General features: G+C 38.7%; 1 protein-coding gene across 1 annotated transcript in view; it reads left to right on the top strand.

Moving 5' to 3' along the window:
* Positions 1–22,102, top strand: part of angpt1 (angiopoietin 1) — a 56,528-nt gene that overhangs the window by 17,019 nt on the left and 17,407 nt on the right. The window contains exons 3-8 of the mRNA XM_079368956.1: positions 5,757–5,912; positions 6,509–6,630; positions 7,786–8,018; positions 14,900–15,027; positions 16,321–16,422; positions 19,685–19,851. Of these exons, the coding sequence (XP_079225082.1) occupies positions 5,757–5,912; positions 6,509–6,630; positions 7,786–8,018; positions 14,900–15,027; positions 16,321–16,422; positions 19,685–19,851 (908 nt within the window). The remainder of the gene's footprint in view (positions 1–5,756; positions 5,913–6,508; positions 6,631–7,785; positions 8,019–14,899; positions 15,028–16,320; positions 16,423–19,684; positions 19,852–22,102) is intronic.

Genomic DNA, 22,102 nt, shown 5'->3' with positions numbered 1-22,102 from the left:
GTTTATTATTTTGAAAAGTCAATACCAGAAATTAATTTGTAGCCCTCATTTGACTTTTAAGATGTCTTTTACTTTACAAACTACAGACACAGGAAAGTCAGTGATTCATCTTACTGGAATACTGTAGTTAATCACTGAAGGAATTTCTTGTAGACATAACACTGTCAAACTCTTGATTTAGAAGTCCTCTGAAGTTAGAAGAAACTTTCATGTAGCAAGATTTTGTTTGTTGGCACTTTTGCCTTAATATAGAAATAGACAAATAAGAATTGTGTTTATAAGGGGAAATGTTATCTGTCTTACAGCAAAAACAAATCACCACATTAATGTTTTGAAATATGATATTTACTCTCCCAAAGGAAACAACTCAAACAGTTTATCCTGTGTCTTTTTTATTCTCAGGGCTTTATTTCTGGATATTTTGACCTCATTCTTATCAAATGAAGCGACATTTCTGTCGATTTGTGTTTCAAAACCAAGATTAAGCATCACGTTCTCAATCATTTATTCACACTTTCAAGGAAAAGCTTTTTTTAACAGTGTTTTTTTATTGTGTAAAATCAGAGTAAAATGGCAGCTTATAGATTTCTATTGGTTTTTGAAATTTCAACATATCAATATTACAATATTTTCAACCCTGAATTCTCAATTGTTTTAATATTGACACTTGGTGGTGAATAATGATTATTTTAAAAGTGGCTTAAATATCTTAAAATTATAATATAATATACAAAATGCCTGATTTGTTTTCCCTAAGAATTATCCAGCACATTAGCCAACCTTAAACTCAACTATAGTTTAAATATTCTCACTTTGTCTGCCATGTTGACAAACCATTGTGACATAAAACCTAGGATGGATGAAAAGTTGGCATCAGAGTATGGACACCAAGTGTGTATGTTGCGCACTGGGGCAAATGTTACAGAGATCAGCTACAAGTTTATGATGTAGAGTTTTAAAACAGTTTCAAGATGGATTAGACAACAAACCAGCAAGTCCATTTAAAAGTCAGCTGTCTAAAATACTAAAGTGGTCTTCTTTAGCAAGTAAATTATAGGCCAAGGCTTTAAAGAGTGGGTGTCAAATTCACCTTCCATTGTTGGTGGGTGATAAGGATGTGTAAGAGTATTAGCTGGTATTGGTCCCAAGACTTTTTAAACACCAGGAGGTGCTGATTTTGGGGGGGTGGGTCATGGTTGGTAACAGCCTCCCATGCTCTAGTCCATTTAAGTGGGCAGAAATGGATCCAGGCCTGAGCGTAAGAGATGCATCCCAGAAGCCTGACTGCCCTGGTAATACCAAAGAGATAAGCAGACAAGTGATAGAACTCTAGCTGTAAGTGTTTTATACAATCCAGACCCACTATTTTCTAACTCTATAGCACAACTACTGCTGCTGTTTAGAGAGAGAGATCAAGAACCCCCTTTTGGACTGGTTAAAGAGAAATGTCAGAAAAGTGGTAAACATTTTGAGTAATCTTTAACAGTGATAGCAGGGAGTATCATCTTGAAGGATTATCCTGTGCCTGGCTCTCAAGTGATTGCAATTAAGCTGCTCCACCATGATAATGGACCAGATAGATCTGGGCTGATAGACTTTGTGCATTCAAGTCTGTGATACTTTCCATGTATTCTTGTTCCAACAGAAGTTAATTCATTCATCTAAACATGCCTCTGTGTGAAGAGATGTCTCCATGTCCTTCAAATCTTCAACCTGCTTTATGTACATCTTGCCATTTGTGTGCCAGACAACCCAAAGCAATTTCTTTAATGATTATTACTAGTCAATTGTACCCCATAAACTGTCTAAAACAACTCGTCTGTACATGCATGCTGCATGGTTTGTGCAGTGAAGGTAATAAAGACAACATCATCAGTAAAATCACAGGAGGTCCACATACTGTGTTGAATACACCACCTTTAAAACCTTTACGTCTCTGTGTAAAGTGGCACTTAGGGCATGATAAACTTGTGTTTATGTGACTCTTACTTGGCAATCAGTGGTTTTGTAAGACCATAGGCTTAGTATTTTCTAAGTGCAGAGGCAGGTATGGTTCTGTTTTCTGGAATGTGTCTGAGAAATAGATTTATTGTTTGGATGAAAGTAGTGCCTCGTTTAAATTCCTTTATATCTGAAGTGTTTTATGGCACAATTTTACGGGCAAAATCTAAAAGTAAGACTTTTAAAATATTGTACAAGTATTATTGCACTTTCTAGTTGAATTAGAAATCTAACTGAAGAAGAAGTAAATAGCATTCTTGACTTTTATAGACAGACGTTTTGCAGATTTACATTTATTGTTCGACTTGCTTGTTTCCATGTTGGTTTAAGTTGCACAGTTCAGTGCTTTACTGTCACTGCTAATTTAAGTAAATTGTCTTATAATAGCCTTTATATTAAGACGGTTTACACATGACTGTGCAGTTCAGAGTGACCCTCTTTAAAAAAATAATTTAAGGTTAGTGGGCTCCGTTTAGAAGCTTACCAAGCCATAAAGCTAGTACGCCAAGTTCACTGGTATGAAACCTGTTTCTCATCATTCTACCATTCCTATGAGCATTTTTTGTGTTTTGTGTTTCTTTCTTTTTTTTCTTACTGTGTCTGTTGGTGAAATGCTAACAAACAATTGCATGTGATGAACAAAAGAATGGTTTGAAACTTGGTAAAATGGTTGGAGAAAATCAGTCACTGCCATAAGATCTTCTCATCTTAGGAGAAAACAAAGCTCCTGAACCTTTGCATTCTAGTTATGCAATCATATTTATTCCAGTTTTCCAATCCCATTCCCAACAGACACACATTTGCATTTCAGGTCTGGCAATGAAACAGCAGTTGTTTTCATTGCTGACAAAAGTAACCCTTGGTTGTACCCGCCTGCAAAGCACTGCATTTAACTGGAGTCGAGGTTAGAAGCCATCTAAATAACCCAACACCCACGTAGGCCTATTTTACTGCTTCCTGAGTGGTGATTTTACATGATTGGGCGTGTTTGTGTAATCTTGTTTCTCCTTGGTACTTTCCATTTATGACCCCCATCACATAAAGCCATGAGTCAACCTCATTCCCTGAGAGATGTGACATGGAGTGTTTGCTGGTCTAAAGTTATCTTCAGCTATCTGTCCCCTTCACACCTTTTCTTTCTCAAGGTGACTTTTTGTGTCTTCGAACAGTGAACACAATAATCTTTGCATAATAGACGCCAGAGACCTTTTTTTTTATAAGTTATCCAATCAGTAAAATTTGCTTTCACCCTACACTTCAGGAGATGCATATAGAAAAAAAACCCCATACAATTCACTGGGTTTGGACATTTAAGGTTTCTAGATGAGCTGAAACACATTATGGTTCATTATCAGGCAAAGTAATCTATCATTACTGAAGCTCTTTGGATTACAGACTTGCTTTTCTTTTTTCCCTTTCCTCGGGCCAGACCATTGGAGGTTGTGTGGAAAGTGACACTTATGTAGTTCACAGTGAGGGGAAGGTGATTTATGCCTGAATTAGGGCCCAAAAAATAATACATTTACTTTAATACTGTTGCCAACAAAGGATGTTGCATGGAATAATTAATTTCACTTGGCAAATCTCTGAATTTTCTTTTTTTGGTTCACAGAGCAAAGATAAACATCTATGTTACAACTGTTTAATCTATCAAGCTAGATTTAATTGAAATGTAACACTACAGTTTTTTTGTTTTTTTTTGTTGTAGATTAGTTTATCGTTATTGTAAAATCCAAAATAAAAACAAGGTCAAGATTTTATAGTCCCAACTGGTACAGGTAGAATTTTTTTTTTCTTTTTATCACTATAAAGTTTTAAAAAAGGTTCAAAACCAATAGATTGGCTGAATGCTGGTATCCAGTCCTTGTGGTGAGTTAAAGAAGTCAAATACAGTCGCCAACTGGCCTCGCCATTATTTTGATCACCCCATGTACAGAGGCTACGATCCTTGGAGTTTGAATCTGACCCGAGGCTCCTTTCTCACAATTCATTCCCCACTCTCTCATCCCTGTTTCCAACTCTTCACTCTATCCTATCAATAAATTCAAAAAAGCCCCAAAATAAACTTCAAACAGAATAAACGAGGTGGAACACCAAGCCATCGCTATGCAGTCCCAGAACCTTTTGGCAGTAATCTATCAGTGATTTAGCCACGAACCAATTCTCTTTGACAGCTCTGACAAGCACCCTGCCGGTCAGCTCAGTGTGTACCTACACCTTCAAGAAAAAGCACTAAAAAAAATCTCAGATGTTTGTTCTTGTATTTATTGCAATTCACATTTCTTTTTCACTTCAGTGTCTGACCTTTTTAGGCACGTTTTAGACTTGTGGTTCAGGCTTAATTTCAGAGAAATTCAAAGTCATTGTCTTTGACTGGACTGTCGGATGGGAAAATTGACCGTGCATCAGGCTAATAAGATAATGGCAGCAATCGGTCCCTAAAGGATAATGGGAGTGTGTACTGAGGCTTTTGCTGTCACCAAGTACATTTGCTTTAACTCCCAATAAAACTTTTTCTGCCACAGACTTGTTCAAAAAGTCTGTTCAAGAAGGGATCTGTTACTAAAGACAGCAACACATGATGTTGGGCTGATTGACACTAATTTGTTTTTGGCTGATCTGTTGCTGGAAATGGCTGTTGTAGTCCAGTGATGAGCCAAAGCTAAACTCTGAAAAGTCTTCTGCCTACTGAAGGGTTATTGAGTCATCTCAGTGATGGTTTCACAGTAAGAACAACTACCGGTAGATACATCGAACTAAAAACCTAATGAAGTCAGATTTATTTATGAAACAAAAGCATGACTCTGACAATGCAAACAAGCCTGGCTTTGTAGAACAAGTGTAGGCTACAATTATGATAAAATGGATTGAGATAATGTAAAACATCTTAAGTAGTACACAAGGATGTGCACAAGAAACTAACCTGAGCATCAGTGAGGAAAGCAAAAACGTCTATATTTCCATTTTACTGGGAATAAAGAAAGGAATTACACAGATATACCACATAGTTAATCTATAAGAAAACTCTTATCTGACCCAAACGTCTTTCTTCATCTTTTCATTTGTTTGTAGATAAACATGAAAGGGTTGTTTCCAGACAAGCTTCAGTGAATATCTGTCCATCTCTGCCTTTTCCATCCCAAGTTAACCACCTACATGTGTCAGTGCCTACAGTATATTCAATAAACCTGATTGTCTATCTAATGCTGCTAAATCATGGACAAAATATTCTTCTTGTGCATTTTTTTTTTCAGATCTCCTTAAGAAACCATTTCCTAGCATTTGAACAGAGGAATGTTGATCAAAACATTATAGGTTTATAAGTTGGTTGGTTTAATCCCGTCCACAATGTCTGCTATCCTCACTTCTTCAGCAACTGACGACAAACAAGAGAAGCTCTAAGTGGGAAACACCCTCTGCTGGCTAAAAAAAGTATTGCAGTGTATGTTTTTTTGGTCTCATCGATTTAAATAGATTGGAATTGTATTGAATTTAATCAAATTGCGATGTAATGTATCCCTACCAACAGCTGGTGTTTGTCTCAAAAGTATAATACAAGCCTGTGTGACCAAACGGTGAAAGGTGAATTTATATTAACCAGGCCAGGGGAACTGGTTTTTGTCAGCGTATTATATTCAAATGCTAAATCAAACAAAACATGTTGGCAATTGGGTATACTGCTTATTGTCTACCTTTGGCATTGACCTCTATATTTGTGAGTCATATCTCTCTCTGTTCCCTTTCGTTGTGCCCAGATTGAGAACTACATCAAGGAGAGCATGAAGACTGAGATGGCTCAACTGCAGCAGAGCGCAGTCCACAACCACACAGCTGCCATGTTGGAAATGGGCACCAACCTTCTGTCTCAGACCGCTGCACAGACACGAAAGCTAACTGATGTTGAGACACAGGTAAACGCTTCATTAAACGTATAAAAGTAAATGTGTCTCATTCTGTCTCTTTGTCTGTCTAAAACACACAAACTCACACTGAAAGGATCCTTCCAATGGGCTATTAACCAAACTATTCCTCCACTGACTTCCCCTAAGAGGTTGTAGAGAACTTGCCAAGGACAACACGGATGCTATATAAATGCCTGTCTGCTGTTTGACTCTTTTTGGCTTTGCTCCCTTTTAGCGTTTATTTGGCAAAGTTTGAGGAGGTGGTGATGGAAAGTAGTGAAGTAAGCGATGGACTAAAAAAATAACTGTTTGCAAAGTTAGATGAAGATAATGATAGCAGAGATTAATATCTGCTAAGTATTAACATGTGTTGGGTGATCACTTGACAAAATGAAAACAAAGTTGATGGTTTATATATTCTTCCAATGTATAGTGTGTTACTTCCTCCATGAGTCTAGAAAAGCCTAAATGCATCAGTGTGTTTGGGGGTTTCAGGGTTTGGTGAACATGTGCATGATATTAGCGCCTATATCTTATTCTAATGTAGAAACATAACATCCTCTTAACTCATTTTTGTTCTCTGTGTATTTTCTTTAACATGGCAGGTTCTGAATCAGACATCCAGGCTGGAGATCCAGCTGCTGGAAAACTCGCTTTCCACTAACAAGCTGGAGAAGGATTTAATGGTCCAGACCAACGAGATCAGCAAGCTGCATGACAAGAACAGGTAAACAGACAGTACTTCAAGCAAACAAACCACAAAAACAACAGACAGTGAACATGCTGGAGAAAATTGGAGATTAAAGACAGTAAAGATGATCGACTACGAAACAGTTCTCACTCTAAGTACGGCTTAGATTTGGGGGATTGTGTAAATACAACAAAAGCTCGCTATCGGCTCTCTCTGACTACCATGTATTTTGTCCATTTTCCAAGACAAGAATTTGTTGTATATACAACAGTATAATAGGAAGCTTTCTGTGATTTGAAGGAAAACAGTATAAAGTTCAGGCTTTCTATCAATGTTAGATCACTATCCATTGGTTGCAAAATCGGGAAATTAAAATGTGGCTTTTGGTTACAATGCACAGTAATGACTCCAAAATGTTTCTTTGACTGTGATTGTTCCAGTGAGATCACATTAGATGATGGATGTATTGTCTTAAAGGGTTCGGTCCAATTCTCTCATTGCAGGATCCATGGGGACCCAATACAATCAGTTTTAAAAACTGAACCTATTTGAGAGTGTAATCTCTGGTGATTCTGACTTCTTAGATGATTTCAAGAGTCATGGAAAATTCTTTCTGAGGGCAATTTGCCTAATCTTCAGTAATTTTGAAGAAATTCCATTTCAGTTCATGTCATTCGTATGTTCTGTTTACTTCATCTTTAAGGGGGAAAATGACACGATTAGTTAATGAATTTGATGTCATCTTATATCATCTTTTTCGGCATGACTGACAAATTACCAGTGATGATGTTTGTTTAGAGCTCCTGTAAGGAACTTTTGGTTAATGTTTTAGCGCCTACTCAGGACAAAGCAGTGTGTCCATCACCACATTTAGTTATAATTTCCATCAAAGTTCATCACAAAGTACCGGTAGGTTAATGTCCAAAGTGTCCAAATTATATTGAGCTACATTTAATGAACTGATCCCCTTTCATACTGCCAATAAAAAAGAAGAAAAAAACGTGTTCCATAACAAGGAAATCAACAACAACCTTTTTAAAAACATTTCAAAACATTATTCAATCCATTTAAATCTGTGAAAACATGTTGTATGCCAATGGATTTGGATGCCCTCAAAGTTGATAAGGCCCTATTTATAAACTCCTCCATTTTCCATAATAAACTTTTCTTGACCTCCATTCTTTCCTTCAGCCTCCTGGAGCAGAAGATGTTGGAAATGGAGATGCGACATCGTGAAGAGCTGGAGACGCTTAAGCAGGAGAAGGGGAGTCTGCAGACTCTGGTGGGAAGCCAGAGCGGGGTCATCAGGGAGCTGGAAGCTCAGCTGAGCCGAGCCACGGGAAACAGCACGGCCCTGCAGAGACAGCAGCAGGAGATGATGGATACCGTCCATAATCTGCTTAACCTCTGCTCGAAAGATGGAGGTAAGCTCACTGGAGTCAATGCTTCCATGCTGAGAGGCTTTGGAGCCTTTTCAGCAATTCGCACTGTAAATATAGTCTTTCACAAGAGACATCACACAGGGGTACGTTCTGGATGTTACATAGTGCTGAGGATGGATATGAAAAGTCACAGCCTATTAGAAGAGTTAACCAGTACAAGGAGTCAGATCTCTGAGCAAAGCCACCGAGAGTTGATGCAGTTGGATTAATCAGTGAAAGACAAAGAATGGTTTAGATGATGGCAACAACAAGGAAATATAAGTTTGTGAAAGGAAGAAATCAAAGACTACATGGACATGAAAAAAGGCCCTTGAAAGTACGTGACCTTCACTCACTAAAAACTTCATCTGTGTTCCATCGCAGTGGATGGTTTAGGTGTAACTTGACATTGCCAGAGTAATGTTTAAGCCCTGCTAGCAACATGGCTCGAGGAGTTTTAGGCCCCAAGTGGATGCTGACCTTGGTGGTGCCCGGTCTGTTCCTTTCAGAGCCAAACTGTCCGCATTTGTTGTTTCAAGTGTGTCTCAATGTTTTTTTTTGTTGTTGTTGTTTTTTTTAGCTAGTTGAGATGCCAGGAAATGTCTAACAGATAGCAGTACACAAGGATGATGTTTTTTAACTTTCCAAACACCCTGACTTGTCACTGGGTGAAAAGAGAAATTGGTAATTTGTCGAATATTTAATTGAACCCAAATATCCTCAATTGCTGGCTGCATTAGCTTTAGCATGACAACTGCACGGTAAGTTGTCAAAACCCTACAAAAGCATAGCAATGCTTCATGAGACAGGTGCAAAGAAAAAAAATGGCACCATCCAAAATTGCAAGCAACACATTGTGCACCATCTAAATTGTACACATACATTGGCAATGTCTCAAACTCTTGAGTTTAATATTTAAATAGTGTACCATTGTTTGCTTACAATTTTTAAGTAATTAACAACTACAACTTAACAAACATTACTGTAGGTACCTCAGACTTTTTGTTGCTTTGTTATAAAAATAGGTAACTATTTATTAATTTAAGATTCTGGAATCTATCATCTCTATTAAGCATTGTCATTTAATAAAGTCAACTTTATTTATATAGCACATTTATAATAGCCAGCCAATACATTTTATCCAAACACCAAAAAAATCGTGAAAGCAAATTTAAAAATAAGTTAAAACGTTAAACAATAGTAAAAGTTCAGGTGGACACTGCTGTTGGGATAAAAACACTCAACTAGTAAACTCCAAGGAAAATAAATTTTAAGCATGTACACAAGCTATTGTTAGCACAAAGCTATGTGAAATACAGAGTAAGTGGTATCATATGAAAGAGTAGCTGTGGAAATCTTAGCCATGTTTTACATTCAAACTTTCAAACAGAATCAAGAACATTCACAGTTTACTCACTTGGCACATCCAGGCAAATAGAGGTTTATGTTTTTGTCTCAGTGGAGGGGAGCAAACACCATCTTGGTCAAAATGTTGTCCCTCCCCACTGGTGATGACCCTAAACAAAGAAAAAAGCTCACTGACCCCTGCCAGACCGCAGAGTGTTAAAGAGAGTCTGGGGATTGGCTGTGCGAGGTTTGAACTATGAGGCAGCATTCGACTTAGATTACTGACTTCCTGTGGTCTATTGTTACAGATAGACAATCTTTTTTATTTTACAATCTTCGTGAAATTTTGATGACACCAGTTCTAAAAACGTTACCCCATACTGAGAAACGCAGGGATGGAGTGGCTATTAAATTCTGCATCATTGAGAGCAGCATGAAAGAGGAAACATGGTTCTTATTGTAACCCAGCATGCTCTTGTTAAAGAGTGTTCTGGTGCCTCTCATAAACCAGCATGGTGCTCTTATTTTAGCAACATTTTTTTTTTACATAATTTATCTTTATAAAGCCTATGCACACTGCTTCACTAAATATCCAACATACTGGTCATAAAGGAATAGGGTAGTTTCCCTCTGAGACCAAATCGGGGATTTCTCTTTTGGCCCTACATTTGACCCCTGCAGGGCCTCTGTTGTTCAGAGTGAACTCATTTACCCCTTTCTGAGACATGGACGCCAAGCATTCTCATTCCTTACATTGGCCTCTAATGCTATTGGTCACTGGGGATTTGAAATGAATTTTCCTGTCAGGCCGGGGATTGGTTGCAACTTCACTTCCATTTATGGATTTCCTGCAGAGATGTTTAGAGACCCCACAGGGTTTCCCTGAGGTTCCCCATCAGACAGGAAACAACAAGGATATGAAGGGATGTAGGAGTTTTGATTGGATAACTGCAGCGAATGATTAACACTGGGTCACTATTAATCATGTTGCTCTCTTTTGTGATTTTAATGTTCCATGCAGTGAAGGTCACGGGCGGCCTCTGCTTGCACTCTCTCTGTTTAGTCTAGATTTGTGTACTTTGCATTTAATTACCGGAGGACCATTTTAGCCTGACTGGTCATCTTATTATCTTTCAATCTTTACTTTCTGTTTCCTGGTGTAACACTTTTAAACCCTCTATTTCACTGACTTCATACACCCTCAAATATGACTTTATTGAGCTGTATATCATACTTTTCTTTATTTTGCCACCGTTTCTGCTGTTTACAGTGTCATTAGGGTCCCCCCCCCCCCCCCCCCCATCTGTGATTGGTGACTACCTTAATGAGAGCTGATAGAAATGAAATGTGGCCGTTGCTGCGCTGTGGTTGGTCCTTCCCTCATCCATGGTGGTACTGAAGGTTGAGGCTGGCCTGCAGGTCAAAAGGTCTGCCCTTTCCTCACCCAAGCCCAGATAAGTCAAAATGTAATAGCTCCTGGGGGAGTCCCTGTCCAATGGAGGTGAGGGAGTCCGTAGATCTTACTGATCATCTGACGCACGGCCCGCTTGTTTTTCAACAGAGGTTAAAAAAATAAAATGTAGAAAAAACAAAAAACCAATGCAGCAGAACTTTTTTCCTCACATGTTCGGGTTAGGGGCTTTTGTTTGTTTGAGAAACAGAACATTGATTAATTCTGAGAAAGGCTTTCTATTTCGTGCTGAGTGGCGTCTGCTTGCATAAGTCATTGTTTTGAAAGCTGAGCATTTCCTTTAAAGCATGGACTTAGATCAACTTTGGCCTTCCTTTGAGGAAAATCCCACATACGTACAAATACACACAGTAAATCGCTTTTAAATTTCCATGTATGGCTTTGGGTTCCTAATTTGGGTTTCCTGTTTGCTTTCAGCCATTGCAGAGCACAGGTTGTCGGTTTGGGGACATATGTTAATATGGCCAGATCAAGCAGTGTAGCTCTTGTTTAGGTTGTAATCATTACCCAAACCTCATTAGGGTGAAATGAGCCTCACACTGGTATTAACAGCACTTGACCTCAGCTTAGAAACACTGTAAAGTTTCTGCATGGCTGCAAAATACGACTTTGTTTTACAGTGTTCTATTATCCAGCTAAAGGAATGACATTCATCATTTTTACAGCTGCTTAGTCAAATACTAAGAGAATTGTTGTTATAATAAGGGTACATGCAAAGCCAAAAAAAAAAGGTAAATCACTTCATTAGATTTTGCTGCACATTCCAAACCTAGTTCTTTAGTGCTGCACACTTTTTTTTTTTTTCGCTTCACTGACAAGGAGAATGAGTTGACACCTATTCTTGCTGCGACCCTGTAAAGTTCACTGTTATTGCCAGTCACCCCAGTGACCCTCCCCTTTATTTTCACATAGGGAACAAGAGTATATATGATTGTGTGCCATAAAACGTTTGCACACTATGGTTAAATGGAGTCATATGTTGTAGAGCCAAACAGGGCGAGTTGGTAACTTGATTAATTGCGTTCACTTTGAATTATAGACCTAAATCAATCCATGACGTCATAAGGCTGCAATACTGGGTTCTGCATACACTACATCATAGAGAAAAATTATCTTACAAAATATATTATGTCCATTTTAATTTGTGTTGCAAAATGTTCTTGAAATCACTATTTTTAATTCACAGAAGCTTTCGGAAGGACTTTGGGATGTCTGGTTGGTGGTAGGAAGCACAGTGCTTTGGTACAGGATTAATAAGGTTTAGGTTGCTAAAAGACTTCATGTTGTCTGCTGTGGCTCAGTTGATATGGTTGTTAGAGTAGGTAATCTCTCAACTGGAAGGTCAGGGGTCGATTCCGAGCTCCTGCAGCATTATCTCCGATGTGTCCTTGTGCAAGACACTTAACCCCAAATTGCTCGTGCTACTTAGTCAGCAGTGTATGCATGTGTATGAATAGGATTAGTTACTTCTGATGATACCTCGACACAGCAATCACTGAAAACAGTGTGTGAATATGTAGACATGTCATGCAGTGTAAAAGTGCTTTGAGTAGTCCGAAGTTGATAACTACAGAACCTCAAGTCCATGTTTTCTAGCATACTGCATATTCATACAAATATAGTGTTGAAATTTCTATTTGGACCAGAATTATGTTCCTTAAAGCTCCTATTGCGAGTTTTTGATTTATTATTTTGTTTATTTATTATTTTGTTGTTGACAGTTTGAAGACAGTCAGGTGAGATTTTCCATCAGAAAACAACACATTTGCATGTAACGGACAAGAACAGCAAAGGTTCAGCTTTGTCCACAGGTGGCGCCAAAGTGAACACAAGCCAAAAGTTCCTCATAGGAGCTTTAATATTACATATTTCTTTTGTTTATATATATATATATATATTTTTTTTTTGTGTGTGTAAAGTTCTCGAGAATAAGCTGTATGTAATTACTTCAAATAATGTTTACTTACTATTCTGGACATAAAATGAAATTCAACTTCATGAGCTTTGAAACATAACTCCAAAAATGTTCACACAACGCTAGTCCTTTTCACATGTTTAAGCTAGGAGTACACATCATTGTGGTAAAATATACTGTGGGAGTTACTGTATAGTGCTTTGCATCCTTCATAAATGAATAAGGCGGGAGAAATTCATTGGCTCTTGTATGGAATCACTTAAACTCTCAACGGCATTTACAGAGTGATTATAGTCACAGGGGAGCAGTGATGTCTATGGCAGTCCATTTAGCTCCATTACTCACTCTTTTTAGTTCTAGTATTTGGGCTCATTTGGCAAGGATAGTGATTTATGCAAACACCCAGGCCCTGCTGATCTTTTCACATGAACCCCCTACTGAATATTAGTCCCCACTGAACCACGAAATATTTTTCTGTAAATAAATATTGGGACATAAATAATATTTGGAGAGCTGGGCAGCAAGCTGTTCGAGGAAGCCACTCCTACACTGGTGCATCAAGTCTCTCTCTGCAGATCGTCTTCGTTCACCACTGGAGATCTTAAAGGCGATTGAGAAATATTCCTCCACACTCTTACTGATTGAATACCAGAAAGTTCCCCTCTGACAATGATCTCCTTGGCCTCTTAAATGTGCCCCACTGTCTGCCGGCTGGGGGTAAATTACCGCCTGACAGGACAGCTCTTTGTTGCATTAGAATCTGGGGTGCGAAGGTCCACTCTGTCAACCTGTCACAGCAGGGGATTCTTGTCGCTGACACTCAATACTTTTTCAAAATGCTCAGATAATACACCCAAATAAGCAACCTGCTTCCACCGGGAAGTCTTGCACTCATGGAGCGGGGGATCAAAGTAAAAGGGTGAGGATCGCTGACACATTTCACTTCTCCCTGACATCTTCTTTGACTCAACAATTCCAACAATAAAAACAATTGCATGTAAACTGAGAAGAACCTCACGGGAGAGGGAGGAAAGAAAAAAAAAAAGAAAGTAAAATGAGAAGAATTTTCCATCACTATAACAAGGGTTTGAAAGGTAAATATAACCACTTGTTATAACAGGAACTTGAAATTTATAGCTTGTAGTATTTTGTCCTCAGCCCCTTGCTTGGTTTCAAAATAGTGCCGCCATAATTATCTACAGATGGAAATGGATGCAGCTGGTCTGTCAAAGTCTGAAGCAGACTGTCGGAGCGAGAGATCATCCAGTCCCTGAACTGCTTTTCTCCTGACAATAAGGTAGTTGCCTTTAGATTGAATCTGGCCGTTACAGGATACTCACAGTGAGACTTCACTGACAAGCTTCTGCATCAGATTCCTTTCAATTTTTCATGTGAGAGCTCAGAAATATAGTCACCTTTGAAAGATGTGTTTGCAAGTTGTGAGCTCATAAATATTAGAATGATTATTTCTATATCTGGCTGACACTAAATTGCATGAGTGCTGAAAGTTTTTAATAGCATAAAGGTTTCTTTTTACAGCGCTTTACTGGCTACTTTATCTGGTGTATCAAGTGTTTGTTTGATTCCTTCTTTTATCTCAGAACATTGCACTGACACCTGATCTTCTCCAAGTACAACGTTTGCTCCTCTCAGGTTTCTTGCAGTGAGATATTTTGTTGGGCAAAACAAATTTGTTTGCATTTTGTAAAAATGACAATATGGTAGCCACTTTTTCTGAGTTTTCTGCTGAGTAAAAGTTGGCAATTAAGTCCTTTTCAAGTTAGTCAGTGTTTGGCAAGATTTTCCGTAGAAATTCTTAAGGAAAGTGCAATTTTTTTATTTACAATGGATATCGCAAACATTACCCTGTTGAAAACATCCCACCTGGGGGAGGGGTTACTTCCCTTTGTGACATCATAAATGGGGTTTGTAGTCAGGCTAGACACATATTACTGTGGGAAAAACATGGTGAATTGTATTTTGAATAATATGTGGCCTCGAACTTTGGAGAAGATTTTTTCCTGGTCCTTCAAACAACTTAAAATATTGCTCAACAACTATTGAAAAGGTCTCTTTCTTAAGCTTGATGGGTCTTCCCAGTTTTTTTATTTTGTTTTATGGTTAATGCTGATATTTACTCTGTTCCCACAGTCGTGCCAAACAGTACAAAGGTCGCAGATGAAGAGAAGAAATTCCGCGACTGCGCCGACCTCTACCAAGCTGGCATCCATAAGAACGGAGTGTACACCATCCAGATTAACCCACAAGAGACCAAAAAGGTAAAAAGACACAACATCTCAATGCCAAAAGTACATGTAGTTAGAATATCTGCTTTTATCACTTACACGATGCTCTTTTGTTGAGCTTTTAATCCTTTAATAGATTAAAACACTTTGATCTATATGAAACTCACCCACCTGTGAGTGTGAACGATGGGTGCTCGCTGCTGCAGGAACATTGAAAGCTAGAAATACACTTGGCAGCTTTACAAAGGCTTTAGTTTAGCAGGGGGATTAAGAGCAGGATGGTGACAAAGTGTGTTTGAGTGTGTGGATGTGAGGATGCTTAACCTTTTTATAGGTTTTTGATTGGACCAATGGGGGGGGAGAGAGATTATTGCCTTCATGTGAAAGGACAGGTGAAGACAATCAGAAAATGTCTGGAGGAAAGAGCGATGGGCACAGAACATGAACGCTAGGCTATCAGGCGCCTCATATTAATAAAGCAGCTTTTCTATAAATCTTTGGTTACCATAGCAGTGGTTTCATTCACTGCACTGAGAAGGGGGCATTGCCAGGAAGCATGTCAGCACTCTTACATCTGAGTAAGAACAGAAACTTCATACAGATGTTCACAAAAGACAGGTTTTACAACAATTCTATTTTAGTGTTTATTATGTGAGTTTAAACCAGTTTGAAAAGTTTAGCTTTTAGATTAAAAATGTGTGTGTGTGTGTGTGTGTGTGTGTGTGTGTGTGTGGGTTCTATGTCCGCGTATAGCATGAATGATGAGCTGGTCTGGAATGGGGAAAATGATTCTGTCAGGGGTACTTCCTTAATTATACCCAGGTTGTGCTCATGTGTGTTCAGCTGTGTGGGCTGGCTGAGGTGAGAGACCTTCTCCGCTCCACCCTGGGGTCTTCTCCTCAAAACAAAAAGCCACACTGCAGATAGAGCGCCAGCCCTATATTATCAGCTTACACACACTGAGGTCCGAGGTTAAGGGCCACATTACACCAAGGACCCCCACTTTGATCGAGGCCGTGCGATGAGGAACATCTCCAGGGAGCTGCTGATGGAAAAGCAGACACTGATTAAGTTTGAAGAGGACACAGACATGCCGCATTCCAGCGAATGATTCAACATTAAAGCAGGGAATAGGAGTGTAAGGGACCTGATGACCCTTTATTGTTGGTTCAAGCCGCAGAGAATAACAATGAATGTTAGAATCCATTGTTTGCTAGTGAAAAAAAAACATCATCTTTAACTTTCCAAACTGTAAAACAACCTGTGGGTGCTATTTGTATTTTACGACCTAATTCTATTTTCTGCTCTTGTTTTCGATCTTTGAAGGTGTATTGCAACATGGAAACAGCCGGTGGTGGATGGACGGTCATTCAGCGCAGAGAAGACGGCAGCGTGGACTTCCAGAAAACGTGGAAGGAGTATAAAATGGTGAGCAAAGACAAAAACATGCAGACACACATCTATGTCCACTAAAAGAAAGATAATACTGGCGGTGAACACACAGACAGAAAAGGAAAGAAAACACTCGTGCATATCGAAAATAGCACAATGAGCAAAATACTGTTTCTAAAAAACACAAATCCACCAGGATCTTGACGAATAGCTAGCACCTTTTTGGCCTTGATGAACATCCTGAAAACTTAGATGCAGGATTCAATGATCCAAAACCCATTTGGAACACTTCAGCCAAATATTTTCCCTCCGCAGCAAAGCTCCTCTGTCATTTTATTCTTATGTATTAGCAATATTATCAAGGGTGTCAGAGACCTTCTCTGCTCTTCAGCTGAGGCTTTTTTGACATAGTTATTCTTCCTCCTTTCCAACAGGAAATTATTACTACACATTTGTTTAGTCTCTTTTGCCCTGTGCCAGGTGTTGCATCTGTTTGTCATCAAGAAGACGTTGTTGCATATTTGCTATGGGAGTGTTAACATTTTAAGGCTGTGGACGTGTTTTGACTGTAAATTAGATTTATTATTGTGGGCAGCTGAATCACTTGTAGTTGATGTGAAAGTTACCTGTGTATAAATTTCACTGGATGTTAGTTTATTATCAAATGGACCATGTTCATTTAAACCACTGTAATCTGCTCTCCGTGTCCAATTCAATTATTTCCTCTCTCAACATTTTCCTTGATGTGGAATATACAAGTCAAGGGGAAAAGGTTTCAAAGGCACCTTCGAAGCCAGAATAAATAGAAGAACCTAACTGAAAACCGGTGTAAAAGAGCAAAGAGGACAAAGTAAGGGAGAATAGAGATCATAAAATGCATAAAAAGTAAAGCACAGATATGGACGTCTTCCAGCTTTGATCAGGTGCTATAGAGAGCATGGAGTGCATTACAGGACATACCTTGGTTGACATTAACATTGCTGATACAACAGTTTAGTATGACTGTTCGTCTCCTGACAAAAGACTCAAGGTGATCAATGTTGTTCTACCGTTTTGTGAATGTTCTCCTTCTTGGTCTTGTGAGGCTTGTGATCACAGGTTTAATGTACATGGAGGATTTATAAATCTTTCAGTCAAAGCTGAGAAGTATTTATGAAGATCACATTTAACAGAACGTGTCAAGTTTCTTGATGAGACCACACATCACAGCAGACCTCGCAAATAATACTTCTCAGAGAGTCTTTTAAGCTATCGGCATGGGAAACTCTGTCGGGTTTGGTTCAGAAATATTTTCCACAACTATCCCGAGGTTTAGTTACAGGTTGTGGTAGTGCGTCTGGCAGAGCAATACAAGCAGCCGAGACAAGAGCAGTAGTTGATAGTGTAGTAGTTAGTAGCTCATTTAAAATTGTTAGCTAAAGTTATTGATAAACAGTAAATTATTATTATTAAGCTTAAAATAGGTCAACCAGTTAAAAGATTTTCTGTGGATACATGTAATGCATAAATAGCATGCCAAATCCATAAGTAAACACAAGTAGGCTAATGGTAGACAAAGGCTTAGAAATGGATATAAATAGTTTAATACATAATAGATAGTATTACATTAACCCTTGAGTGATTGTTCGAACTGATAAATAAATATTTGAAATATCAATCTGTTAACAGTTAAACAGTTGAAATTGTTAGCTAAAAGTTAACCTTTCAGACAGCTACCTAAGAGCAATGATAGCCAATACGGTTAAATTGCTGTGAATACAATTTTAGATTACATATAATGCACTTGCCACTTGAAATGTAAGCTAACGAAAACGTCTTTTCTTCATCATGAGGGATAAAAAATTAAATTGTCGTCCGAAAAGAAAAGGTGAACTGACACAGCCCTATAGGGTGCTCAAATTTCTAGGTATCACAGCAACTTGCTGTTTACAATTGGTTAATTTTTTTTTATAAAAGCTAACTTTTCACAGGTGAGTCTTCAACCTTGACTTAAAGAGTCGAGCATTTTGGCAGACGTACAGTTTCTGGGAGTTTGTTCCAGATATACGGTGCATAATAATGTATTTCGTTTTGGCTGTAGTTGCACCTATAAGCTCATCCGATATTGCTGTGAGTGCTCAGACACATCTGTTGAAAGCCCCTAATGCTGTATGTGCAGAAGTTTCTGATTTACAATGCTCCAGGTTTACAATTCCTTTTTTTTTTTGGTTGTCAAACAGAGCGATTTTATCAAGTGTAACTGAAATGCAACCCAAGCGCTCAGTCCAAAAATATGACTAACCATCTCCTCATCTTTTCTGAGCTGATAGATGTAGATCAGGTTTGCGTGTGAATGATTGCAAAGAAGCGGAACTATACAAAAGAAACCTGTCAACAGTTTTTTACTCCAAGCTTTTTGATCCTGCCAGGGTGCTTGAGATAAAGTGCGGACACAGTAGGAGGCATATGACCACGCTGAAACTCAGTCAGACGGGAACATCTCATCAGAAGTGAGATCGAGGGTAAAGAAATAAAGTGAAATAAGGAGAGAATGGGCGTAATGGGCCCCAGTCACCTTCTTTCCACCCACTCAGCAGGACATGTCTAAGGCCCGAGGAATGCCCCATATTTACTTTCCCTCCTTCTTATTTCTCATCACCACACACGCTCAGAACAAAACACAGACTTCTCCCTGACTTTGCCTCCCCTGCCCCTTCATCCCCCCTGTTTCCTAATCTCTAATGGACCGGTGCAGACTATCCTGTCAGTGCTGTAATGTCATCCTGCTTTGTAATATTCCCGTCCTCTAGCCTCTGCTCTTGCTGCTGTCAGAAGCACTTTGCCTGTGACCGGGAACCACTCTGATCAAATCCAAACTTTTTGCCCATGTTTGAAGGAGTGTCCGTGCATGCAGTACGTGTTTTAGGAAAGACGTCTTTAAGTAGTTCTGAGTTTAACATGTTTGACTTGAGTGGAAGGCAAAAATGGAAAGAGGTGTGTGACTCTTTCAGATGGTACCAATTTAGGAACTTTTAGAATCCCTCCATGTGGATGATCAGAACAAAAGCATGCTTAACAACATGCATGAAATACAGTATTTTAAGATTTTTAAACTTTGATTTGATTTGGAGACAGGAAAAAATAATGGGAAAAATAAGCAATAATATTTGTTAATATAATGTGTGATATGCAAAAATGAATCAATAAATACATTTTAAATTTGCGTTTCATCTATTTTAGAAGAAGCGCTAGATTAACAGACATGACTTACGGGGCTATTTCCACACTGCTTAATGTGTTTTGCCTCTCTCTGTTGCAGGGTTTTGGGAGCGTTTCTACCGAGCACTGGTTGGGAAACGAGTATGTTTACCAGCTGACCAGCAACAGGCATTACGCCCTCCGCGTGGTGCTGACAGACTGGGACGGACACCAAGCGTTCTCACTGTACGACCGCTTCCAGATTGGCAGTGAGAAACAAAACTACAGGTAAAACTGCTCATATTGCTTTGGAAGAATGAGATAATTGTTTTTTCAGGCCAAGTTAAGATACTGAGAGCTTTTCATATAGGCCGTTAGATATTGGCAGGTTTTGTCAAATTAAATGGTTGCCTTGAAAATTTGCAAGACAAGGAATGATTACTTAACACAATTTTAAACACAGAGATTCCTCCAAGTTACATAAGTGTAGCAATACATTTGAATTACATTTAAACCAGGGTTAAAGCAGTTAGAATTGATAAATCTGTCAAAATGATGACTGGGCTATAGAATAAATATACAAATACAGCTTGTAGTGCAGATGACAGCGCAGCGCAAAGTTGTTTTTTAGCTTTGATTTCCACCAACTTGCATTTTTTAAATACTGTGAAGCCACACTGTGTGTCTTATCCATCTGTCAAAATACAAGCAGCAGAGAGGAGAAGTGTTTGTGTGCTGCAAGCCAGAGGGAGGAAGACGGTTGTGTGTATGTGTGAAGATGAGAAACATACTGTAGAGCGCACGAACTGTCGCAACAATAAGCGTTAACAAGCCAAATAAAGCTATGCTTATACAAAAACCCGACTAGAATGTTTTGAGTTGTCTTGTTTTTTTTTTTTCAGCTAAGCTGCCACACTGTCGCCAAGGTAACTCAAACGGAATGACAATTAGCTCAATTTTAGCTTTAATTTGAGAGCTAATTAGCTCACAATACGTTAGCATTGAGTTCTGCTTGACATTGCCATGAAGCCATTAAGCTGTAGTGTCTTACACAATGTCTACACAGCCTGTGTAGTGAAAGCAGCTTTAGTCATCTGTTTGTGTATACACAAGATGTTTCCAGAAACAGTATCACGTGTGGATGTATTTCGGCACCTCATTGTAGCAACATGCTGAACACTGAAGAAAATGGTGCTGAAGCATATAAATACATGTTTTAGGGTCATTTTTACTGTACATGGGTTCAGCATGTGTGCTGCCTATATGTGGAAAGCTGTATTGATTATAATAGAGGGATATTTGTTCCAGTAGACTGGCTCTCGATGCAGGAAACATGGCTGTATTGCCTTCTGTAGCCTTCAGTCACTTTCTAGTCCTGTCTAATGCATAACACAAGACTGTCTAAGGGTCTCATTAGCACAAAATCATTTTTCAATCGAAAAACAAGATGTTTTAAAGTGTGAGTCATAAACATGGCCAGTAACTGTGAACCTTCCAGAAACATCAATCATGTCAATTTTGTTATGTAAGTTTGTGGTGAAGCTTTTCTCATTGCAAATTCTTTCCAAACTGAGTATATCGCTTGTCATCATCTACTTCTTGCAAATTCTACCTTGATTGACACTTTGTCCTTGTGTCTTGCGGGGGCGAAGGTTTCTATTTTCTTTTGAGGAGGGGGGGTTAATGATAACAGGCCACAAGCTATGGCAGATGCTTGGCCCTCTCAGATGTGGAAACTACTGCAAATTCCAACGACTTCCAAGCAATTGCTGGAAGGTCTGACATCTCCGATTCTACAGTTTTCCCTGGATGACTCCTCCTGATAAGAGGTCCCCTCAGTTGCGAAATGTCTTGCCTTTCGTTTTAAATGACGAAACAAGGAAGGAGATCCTAAAGTGTAAAAGCCTTTACCTCAACATGTTCTGCTCTTTGCACCAAGCTCCAGAAAATAATACGCGTGTCAAGTGTTTCCCTAAAGCGGGGGGCCGTTAGGCTTGTTGCCATATCTCATTTTCAGAATTGTCTTGCGATGACAGGGGGTTTCACTTTACCAGGGTTTTTTTTTTTTTTTTGCCCAGGGAGCTTGTACTTCGAGTAAGCTTGGTGGTTTTCCCTGAGGTCTTGAAAAATAGATTCAAACCAAGCGGAAGATATCAAGTTGTCCTTTGCTGAGGATAGAGCTGAAAAATAGACCTTTAGTAATCTTTGGTCTTCGTTTCTGCCTCAGTTTGAATGCATAGAAACTGATTTTAGGCTTGATCAATGGCACTCAAATATTAAATTGTAGGCTTGTTGGTTTAAGTATCAAATCTTAATATGTGCTGAAATGTGTCAACACAGGAGCGAGTTTTGAAAATTGTAGTTTTTCAACAATCCAACCTCCATCCAGTAACAATGCTTTCATATTAATGCCTTTCACACGTTTGATAACATTCAATTTTATTAATTTTTTTAATGTAATGTATTTTATTTTAATATACAGCACTTTAGTCAGATGTGGTTATTTTAAAGTGCTTAACAAATAAAGTTGGACTGGATT

The sequence above is a fragment of the Symphodus melops genome, assembly GCF_947650265.1.
Source record: "Symphodus melops genome assembly, chromosome: 18".
Taxonomy (NCBI): Eukaryota; Metazoa; Chordata; class Actinopteri; order Labriformes; family Labridae; genus Symphodus; species Symphodus melops.
The sequence above is the reverse complement of the archived record's forward strand: the minus strand, read 5'-3'. Positions and strand labels throughout refer to the sequence as shown.